We start from the raw sequence: 10971 nt of genomic DNA on the forward strand, positions 1-10971 counted from the left end.
AATAATTTAATATATATATTATTTTATTACGAGAGAGTTAAAATTAGATGTGACATATTTGATGGATTTGATATATTTATTTTATAATTTAATTTGTAAAATATTTAGTGAAATTACATTTCGGTCCCTATAATATACTTAAAACCAATTGTTATGCTAGCATATATATATTCATTATTATTTTGAAGTATTATGAATATTATGTAATTATAGTTGGGGACCTTTTTCCTTTTAATTTTCTAGTTGGATTTTGCAAGCTTTTTCAACTATGGCTCAATCTCGTTTCAAGGGTCGAATTAAAATAAATACGAATTAAGACCGGGCTTTATAATAGAATGATTGACGGTACAGTTTGAATCGACCGAAAATAATAGGAAAATTTTAACATAGAGAACGATAGGAAACACAACTTGTTTGAATAATTCGGCGGCGTTCTCTTATTTTTGTTTAAATTTTCTTTTTAAAATTTAGCATGTTTTCACTATTTTTAAGTGACGGTCTGTTGTTTTAGTAAAAAGAGCAGATCGTTACCATACCGTAAAATCTTGTTGTGAATTAATGAGGATTTGTTTAATAACCAAATTAAAAAAATTAAATAGTTATTAAAATGGGTCTAAATTTTTATATTATATTATTTATTTCTAAATATGTACTTGAGTACCAAATAATAAGCTTATTTAATAATTGAATAAATGAATCCAACGACTCGAATTAATTCAACTCAAAATTTATGATGGAATTGGATTAAGTTCATTATTCAATTAGAATTGTTTTTGGGAAAAATATAACCAAATTCTTTTGTTATACTCTCTTACATATAATAAAATAAAATAAAAAATATATATTTTTCTAATTAAATTATTAGAAAGAAAAAAATAAAACCCAAAAGCATTAAACACAAAATACCCAACTTTAAAATAATTGAGTGTGAGATCCAATTAATAAAATAATAAAGAAAATAATAATTTAACTAATAATAGACAGTTCATTAGTTGTTAGCCATTCATGGAGGTACCACGTCTAAACCTATATTTTAAATGAGAAGTGAACTCGAGCATAGATTTGATTACGAGTTAACTACATATTATAGATCATTTAAGATCTAATTTATCTAAATGTCTAGATTTATTAGAGTAGTTGTGGCATCGAAGATTTGAATTTACTTTGGTTTTATTAATATTTCGATCAAAAACTTTTTTATTTAACTTTAAAAATAGTTTTTTTTTTTTTTTTTTTTAATTAATAAGCTTGCGACTTACCTTTATTGATTGCTTTGATTTTTGATTTTTTATAAATGTTTTTTCAGAATTTAAGCAATATTTTTTTAAATGGCTTGTTCCGGAAGACCTTTCCCTGGAAAACCCTTAAATACTTCTGCTACGAAACAAAGTTGCGATAAGAAACGTTCAATTTTTCATGCTCGTGCTACAATTAAGATTCTCTTCTGATAATTCGTCACCCAAGGATAGCTATAATGTCCTACAATTTTTTGTAGCCTTGTAAGGTTTGTTTAACTCTTTGTGCAGCTTCCTAATGTTTTTCACCAACAAGTCGAGGTTATAGCATAGTTGATGTTGAATCTAAAAGATCTTGATCCTCTTGATAGTACAATGCTAGCATCCAAATGTGCAAATGTGGTGGTAGGAGAAAGATCGGTTAAATCGTCCGCAGGTACATAAACTGCTTGAATCGAAGTTATGGACCATTCTTCGGCAGGAACCCATTTCAGTACTAAAAGACGGTAGATAACTCACAGTCGAAGGCATTCTACACAGTAACACAAACCCACTTGAACGAAATGGAAGATTTTATCGATAAATAGAAACATGTCTTGTTCATTAATATCTCAAAAAAAAAATATATATATATATATATATATATATATATATATATATATATATATAATACAAAAACTAAAAATTAAATAGTTGTCGGCAAAAACCTAAACAATAATGGCTGCTTGCTTTTGATGGGCAACTTAAAAATGTTGGGGAACACTAAAAGAGCACGATTTGAGAGATATTAACCGCCATTGATGAGCAACTTCATAAAGTTGAATAATAAACAATAAAGAAGGCTCACGTAGCAAGTAGGCTATATATTTTGAAGCCTACTATTAGAGGAACCAGTTGGAAGCAGCAATCTAAACAATTTAATGTCGCGCAAGGAAAGCTCCGGCCAAGCTAGCCACCATTTAGGAATCAATCCCAAAACCAACACTGAGTATGCAGAAGATTGTATAAATATGGAATCTAAGCAAAGCTCGGGTTTCGGTAATAATTTATTTGAACCGTAAACCTAGCTAACTACTTCACGACAGCTCGAGACGATAAGAGGGCGGTGGAAAGTTTAGATACATATGGTAACCTGCCTAACTGTACACTGACACCGATCCTAAGTGTAAACAAGGTCAGCTCATTCCTTACTGGACATTTTTAGTAGTTTCTACGTTGTCTTCCTTTTTAGACTTGCTAGATTTCTGGCTATCCAATACAGGCATGTAAGCTTCAGTCGTCTTTTTGAAGAGGTCCTCCGCAGCTTTTTCGGGTTCGTGAGGACTGAGTAGACTCTTCTCCACATCTTCGAATTTGGCAGTTGCCCATGGTGCAGTTCCAACACCCTTTGTAGAATTTGTCGCTGCGTCTATTGTCAGCATGGATAGTTCATCCCTAGAGGCATACCAAGAATGACCACAGGCAATGCACTCCAACTGGCATTGAAAAACCAGGACATGTTAGCACTACCACATATTGTGGCTACCTCTAGTGTTCTCCAGCTATTTCATTTTATCAAACCAAACTACAAAATCATAACTTATTGGAGAACAATATGTAATGATATAGATCTTATACTGGTACCATCCGTACCACCGCAGTTGTCTCACTGAGCATAAGTGGTTAAAGCATTTATACCTCCTCCCTACCATCCCATTCATTGAATTGAAAAAATTAATTTAAAAGAACACACAATATACATGTGAGATCCCACGTCGGTTGGGGAGAAAACAAACATTCTTTATAAGGGTGTGAAAACTTCTCCCTACAGATGCATATTGAAAACCTTGAAGGAAAGCTCAAAAGAGGAAGCTCAAAGAGGACAATATCTGCTAGCAGTGGGCTTGAGCCGTTACAAATTGGCATCAAAGCCAGACACCGGGCGATGTGCCAGCGAGGAGGCAAAGCCCCAAACATGGGTGGACTCAAGACAGCGTGCCAACAAGGACGCTGGGCCCCAAAGGGGGTGGATTGGGAGGTCCCACATCGATTGGAGAAAGGAATGAATGCCAGCAAGGACACTAGGCCTCAAAGAGGGGTGGATTGTGAGATCCCACATCGATTGGGAGGAGAACAAAACATTCTTTATAAGGGTGTGGAAACCTCTACCTAGCAGACACGTTTTAAAAACCTTGAGGAGAATCTCGGAAAGGAAAGCCCAAAGAGGACAATATCTGCTAGCGGTGGGCTTGGGCCGTTATAACACATAAGTATATACTTCAGCTAGATAAAAGCACTAGTTCTCAAAAGGCGATGCATGCAAAGATAATGCCATATGTCAGGTTGATTTCGTCCAGTCTAAGGCAGAGGAAAATTCAACAAAAAAAGAATAGGACCTTATATCGTTCTCCATGTCCTGTTTGGATGATTTCCCTGACACCCACTTTACATTCTGTGCATCTTGAACACCGAGCATCTGTCATCTGTTTCACCTTATATAGTCATTTACTAAGTGCAAACAAAATGGTTAATGAAATGAGAAGGGAGAAATGGAGGAAAGAAGCTGACCTGCATACGCTCAGATTCATCAGGCTCTTTATTTGCAGCTGTCTCCTCAGCAGTCAGTCCTTCCTGTAATGAACAATTACAGTAACTTCTACTTTCTTGGTTTGAAAATATATGTGCGTCCACACATACTAAAGAGTAGAAAGAGTTATGCAGCTCATGCCCATAGGCAAATCAACACGTACATATGTTTCTAAAGAGTTGAGATCGAGGCAAATAAAAATTTCAAATTATAAAACTGTAGTCGGAATAGCATCTACGATGATAGCCATGAAAATGATACAGAATGGACAGGGCATCCTGGGCTGTATAAAATTTTGAACTTGGAAGCCACAGTCTATGCACAAATGTTATGTTTTTGTTCTTTATTTAAGGAGGTGCTCATCAGTTCTCTTTCTGTACCCACATATTTCTCCCTCAAATTCTTCTCCTATGGATTCTCTCTCACAATTTTACAACTCTTAAATAGAAATTTCTTTTAATGAGAAATCATACTGTCATCAAGAACAATGAAAGAAAAAGAATTCAAATTGTTGATAAGACACAAAAGATAGTCATAAAACTCCTTAATCACGGACACCCAAGGCAGATATTGAACCTAGCCATAGAGCTCACCCCTCTCCAAGGACTCTCGACCTCTCTAAATACTCTTCTTTTTCTTTCTTACCAAATGTTCCACAAGTTAGCAAAGAGGTTGCATACCACAGGGTTCCTCTCTTGTCCTTAAAGAGTAGATGAAACAACGTCTCATCCAACATCTGGACATAAGCTTTCATGATAGGTCACTGGAGGTTATGCAATTCCCAACACCCCCCCCCCCCCCCCCCNCTTCAAGCTCGTTTTGCCTCTGGTTTCAAGCACCCCATTAGTCTAATCTTGTGAATATGACAACAGACGGACAACAAGAAAACCAGCTTTCTTTATACTTCATCAAGAATTGCTATACCTATAATGAGACAGAACTTAGAGACTCCCAACAGCTTAAAGTCGTTTTAAAAATCATGAATGGAAGTGGAGACTTCTCCCAAGTTCTAACAAAATCGAAGTGTAGATCTTGAACTTAACACAAGCAGAAGACATTTATCCAGAAAGTTCATAATGGAAACAAACAGCACGTTTTAACAACCCAAATAATATATATCACATAAAATTGAAAAGAGAATATAATTTCCATAAAGAAAATGAAGTATCAGCGATTACTTGCTTTATTATCCATTTCTATGCTCCATATGATATTTGAATTCCATTCCAACAAAACCACCAGAGGTAGACACAAAAAGATACAGCAATCTAGCTCATCAATTGAGCTAACAGATATGTTACATGTCATGAGTTGTACCAGTCGACATGATTCTAGGCGTTAAAATTAAAACAAAAGGAAAGTTAGGTATCATTGTATTACCTTAAGCTCATTGGGTGACATATTAAGGATTTTTAACGGTTCCAACTCTCCATTTAACAGCCGTTGAGCTAGTAAACGATTATTCTGCCAAGAGAAAGAAATAATCAATGATGGAGTAAACAAGGTTATGAATGATTACTGCACATGTGACTAAGTTCTTGATGCAGAGAACATCATGTGTTGAACACTCCTATTCAAGGAATGCATCTAACGAAGTTCATATTCAGTAGGTTATCCTTTTTTGTTTTCAACTTGACCTTGACCCTCCGCATATTTCTTTCTTATTGAGATGAATATATAAAGAAAAAAAGCTCAGATGTAACAGATTCATATGAGCGAAGGTTCTTAAAAGATGGCATCAGATATGCCATGCAATGTGCATACAGGAATCCTTGTTGTTCGTTTTCAAGAATCAAGAGCTTTCAGTCAACAATAAGCATCCCCCTACCTTGAAGCCAGTATGATAGCTGATCAAGTATGCACTAACACAATAGATCAAAGAGCTTTCAAACCTTGAGATTGAACACCAATTGCCGCATTTTTTGGTTATACTTCTGAAAATCGGCAGACAGAGCATCATTCGACACCTTCTCAAGACCAGTTATTGCCGGAACGGCTGCATCTGGCCAGAGAAAAGACTTACAGCTCTGCAAAACCACAAAAAAGAATAACGTGTTTATGGGTTACAAAAGATACCAAATAACAGTAAAGCTAATCTGCACATCTCCATATTTTTACATTCATTCTTACTGGCTACATACTTTATCATTGTTCTCTGCTGTCCTCGACGATTCTGGATTCTTATTTTCATGGTTGACACCATTAGCAGCAGTTTTTCCTGTATCATCCTCACGTGTGTTCTCAGGAGAGTGACATATGTACTGAACCCCCTCCAAAAGTTTTTCCAACCATCTATCTCGATGTGTCTCACCTGTTAGAACATCGTGTATTTCCAATATGGAGTAGTACTCTGATCGATTAGTTGGACAGCTTCCTGGAGTTTCAGCTTTTAAGCTGTGGTCAGATCTGGTTGCCTCTGATTCATCTCTTGTAACATCAAGAGGAGAAATGTTTTTTCTTTTGAGACTTCTTTTAGTTTTCAACTGATCTTCCAGATCAGGTGTGGCATCTTCAGGCTCAATATCAGGGAGATCTCCCAACCGTGACATAGTCTTCTTGACAAGTTCATCAATTTCCTGCTGCTTAGAGTCTTCGTAATCCTTATCAGTTAGTTTCCAAAGTTTTTTTTCAACTGTGTCGTACACTTTTCGCACAATAAATCCAGGATGTTGCTTACGAATTGGAAGTTGCTTATGCAATGGAACAAAATGCACAACACATTTGTGCATTACAGATTCTGCAGGAACCTGATCTCGGTGGAAACTATAAAACAGCTCTCGAGTATCATGTGATTGCCAACTTCCACCACCCTTTTTTTCAGCTTCTTCAGGACGGTAAAACCACTGCCCAGTGACCATCATGCCATCTTTGTTCCGAGTAATATCCTAGCAATAGGACCAAGTTCCACTGTTCAGGGACAAGAGAGTGGCTAGCTAACTTCCTCTGCAGATTACAAGTATGTGCATATATATAAAAACAAGAACATCCATATAAGAACAAGCTAAACAAAATATCAAGTTAGAAACGGAAACCATTTAGTGAGAACCCAATGTTCCTGCAAACTTCAAGTTTCTTCTAGATGGAAGGTTAGGGTTTAGAATATAGCCCAAAGAATCCAAATATCATCAGGTAACTGCTGCATACTCAGTCTTCAATGGCCCCACAGGAAGGAATGGGGCAGGCTAACCGAAAGGTAGTACCAGTTTAGATTGAGTCCAAAAATCACCCTAGGATGTAGCCATCTTTTATTTTAATAACCTTATGTTTCCAATCCAACTATCGAATACCTCAATTAATCCCATGGGATAACCTAACCACCCAACCTTAACAACTTTTTTTGGGTTCAAATGTAGGGTGATGATTTGAGCCTTGCTCCTCTTGATCCAAGATATATGCCTTAACCAATGATATGCTCAAGTTGGCACCACCTAATCCTACAACTTCCAGAGTTGAAAAAATCATAGAATATTTAACATAAATGGTCACTATAGTTTGAATCTATATCATCATAGGCATTTACATTTCCAAGTTGCTCCTTTGACTATCAAGTCAATCTATGACAGTTGATCATGAGCATTTCCTTACATGTCAATCAACCACACAAAAGAGAAATGCATCCTTAATAAAACTCACAAGAAATGTATTCACAAAAAAATGATAAGATAATTTCCCAGCACAAGAAGTGATCAACTAAATGAAGAATGTATAAACGGATCAAATCGCATATGTCCAATCACTTGAGTTGACATAATTACATAAATGTTTCCTACAAAGAGAGGATGGCAAAAGATTAAGCCACTAAAATCAATTTCATCATCTATTGCCTTTTGAATTTGTTTAGTGAACACCCCATTTGGATACACATCCTCATACGCAGATGGGATAGGCACAGGCACCCACTCAAGCAGTTCATAAAAAATAAAAAGGGAGCTCGCTCCATTTGTTTCATCCATTAAAAAAAACATTCTAATGCACTTCCACAAACACAAAGAACCACTTCACGAAAATATGAATATTGAACTCAGAATTTTGACACCCTGAAACTGCCAAAAGAAACACCACTTGGTTCAAATAAAAGCATTGTAGATCACCTAGCAACGTGCAGAACATAAGTGTAAATCGCAAAATTCCGGGACATACGTTACCTTAATAATTGCCACATAAGGTTTTTGATCCTTGTCCTCAGGAACTAGAAGTACCGGATCCTCCTGCCAACAATTAGAAGGAAAAATAATAAGAACAACCAGTGATGAAGGTGGAGTGGCTGAAGTTCGTCTTCACTGGTGGACAATTATAACGAGAAGCTTCTCGTTACACTTTGGCACAATATCTAGAATTCAACGAGAAAAGGTATGAACCAAAGGCCACATGGTGCCGACTAATGAAGCACAAAAGGAGATACTACCATCTTTTTAAACGTTTCATGTCGTGGACGTGAACAAAACTACAAAGTATTCTATGATCACAGAAAAAATGCACACGATACTATTACTTGAGACAACAAATTCAGAGCACGATGCCATCGAATTAGGGTTACACCGCAAGCCCTAGCTACCACCGACTACAGGTCTCCACATTTGACGCCTTCATTCTCGCATTTGTCTCAAGTCATACGACTTCAAATACTAAATGGTTTACTAAACATTTTTAAAAAACCACAAACTAAGTAGAGTTCTCAAAACTATTGCAACACCAAAATTCAACCAACCAATAACACGAAGTAACTCACAAGATCATATTTGTTCCCATCATATTCAAACGCGTTGTAGTGGCTCTTCCGTCCCCTCCCTTTCCCAGAAACCCTAACAGCATCCCCAATCGGCTTCGCATCCTCTTGCGACTGATCATCCTCATCTTCATCTTCCGCCTGCTGTCGTTTCGACGCTTCCACCTCCTTCTCTCCCTTGTTACTACTTCTTCTACTCCTGCGATGCCTCTCGTCCCCTTCCACCTCCTCCTCCTCCTCCTCCTCCTCCTCTAGAAGCTTCATCTTCTTCCTCTTCCTACGAATTGACAAGTTGTCGTCTGAATTGGAAGGTTGCTGCTTCGTAACTGGTACTTCGTCTTCCTCATCGCTAGTGGAAACCTGCGCAAATCTTCGGTTCCCCATCGTGAAATGGGCGACGGTATCGTCTCAATGGCTGAGTATCGGTCTTCGAATCTCTGTTGTGTCTGGAATTTTCGTCCCTCCAATTGAGAGAAAATGGAATTTGGTTTTCGCGGGGAAGCATTAGCGTTAGCCGAGAAAGGGCTTTTATAGGATGTGGACCCGGTGAGAAGTAAACTCGCCACGCTTTCTCTCGTACTCCCTACACCCTGCCGCCGTGAAAAAAAAAAAACAAATGACATGAAATTACTATTTTAACCCCTTTTGTACGACAAGACCCAATTCTCACACCTCTTTGCACTCTCTAAACCCTGCCGCCTATTGGTGAAAAAAATAACAGTAAATTACTATTTTAACCCCTATAGCTTTATTTTTTTTTTTTTTCAAATCAGTCCCTACTATTTCACTGTTTTCAATTTGATCCTTTGCGTTAAAAAATTTACATTCGAGCCCCTATCATCAATATAAGATTTATATTTTTTAATACAATGAGAAATAACAAGACTTTCACATCATTTATTTAAATTAATCACAAAATAATATAATATATGACTACTCGAATTAGAATACATATAAAAAATAGAAAAATCAAATAATGTTACTAGTTCAATTAAATTACGTCATATGATTGAACTTGAAGGTAATTTAGTCGTTGAAAAGGTATTGGGTCAAATTTGAAAAACCTAAGCCCATTGAAAAGAATTGGGTCAAGCCCAAAAAATCCCGAAAGTTTCACAAGTCAACCAATGTGAGTCTAGAGACTACAAATAGAGACAACTACCCTTTATTTTCAACATTTAGCATCTGTAACGGTGAACACAAATGATTAAATTATGCTATATGATCCTCCACGCGTTTATTTGCTCGAGAAAACGAACCCTGTAAATAATACCATATAATACTTAATTTTAGGGGTGTACATGGTCCGAGTCGGGGTTTTTTTTTTACCCAACCCTCTATTTGGTTTGGGTTGTAAAAAGTTTTTTTGAATTTTATTTATAAACAAAGAAATTAAAAATTGTAGGAAATATTAAGGTATTTTTAAAAATATATATATAAAAGAAACTAAACAAAGAATTTAAAAATAATAAAATAACAAAATAATATAAAAAAAATTAAACAAAAGGTATATATATATAAAAGAACTAAAAAACAATAAAATTAAAAATAATAAAATAATACAAACAAAAGAAAGACTTTAAAATGTATATATATAAAAGAAACTAAAAAACAATAAAATTAAAAATAATAAAATAATATAAACAAAGGAAAGACATTAAAAAATAAACCCAAAACCGAACCAATTTCGTTCGGGTTTAGAAAAATAAACCCAACCCTTATAGTTCGGGTTTGATTGGTCCGAATTGTCGGGTTTCCGGGTTGAATGTACACCATACTTAATTTACTGTATCAAAATCGACCATTGCATAATTGAACTATAGTATGTCGTAGACGAACTTGGTCAGTTGAGAATTTTATTTATTTATTTTTAATTTGATTGATGTTATAATATTTTAATCAATTAATTAATACGGTGTAATAAAAAAAATTAAAGTTTTTAATCATTACTATTAATTAAATGGAACATAACAGCATTAATAAAGACTAAAGTTTAAAAACGAAAATAATATTAAAAGCAAGCAATGATGACAACTAATATAATTTATATGTTTGCTTAATACTCACAGGTCATTTTCAATATTTTAAAGCTGAAAAATTATAATTTAAATTAGCGAATTTATTAAATATATATAAAAAACAAAAGCAATGTAATATTTTATTATTTTTTTTCAAGTTTTTAATTTTGCTAATTTTCATTAATTTAATGGGTAATTATAAGAACAAAAAGAAATTACATGATTAATAGAGTCAATTTTTATTAAATTAAAAGTAATTATTTTAATATAATTATTTTTTTTTTTTTTTGCGTATCTAATTTAAAATTATTGTTCATTATACATTAATAAATTCAAAATAAAATAATCATTTATTTTTAATATATTGAATAAAATAAATACTAAATCTTCCGACAAAAAAAATATTAATTAAATGGGACTCGAGAT

General features: G+C 34.8%; 1 protein-coding gene across 1 annotated transcript; it reads right to left on the bottom strand.

Annotated features, from left to right (window-relative positions):
* Positions 1-2026: 2026 nt before the first annotated feature.
* LOC111808170 lies at positions 2027-9060 on the bottom strand. Its single transcript, XM_023693997.1, has 8 exons — positions 8531-9060; positions 7947-8009; positions 5943-6686; positions 5694-5828; positions 5182-5265; positions 3783-3845; positions 3611-3697; positions 2027-2710 (listed from the first exon to the last, which is right to left on the bottom strand). Exons 1-8 carry the CDS (start codon positions 8909-8911, stop codon positions 2423-2425), a joined length of 1845 nt encoding a protein of 614 aa, XP_023549765.1. The 5' UTR covers positions 8912-9060; the 3' UTR covers positions 2027-2422.
* Positions 9061-10971: the final 1911 nt, after the last annotated feature.

The sequence above is a fragment of the Cucurbita pepo genome, chromosome LG13 (assembly GCF_002806865.2).
Source record: "Cucurbita pepo subsp. pepo cultivar mu-cu-16 chromosome LG13, ASM280686v2, whole genome shotgun sequence".
NCBI classification, from domain to species: Eukaryota; Viridiplantae; Streptophyta; class Magnoliopsida; order Cucurbitales; family Cucurbitaceae; genus Cucurbita; species Cucurbita pepo.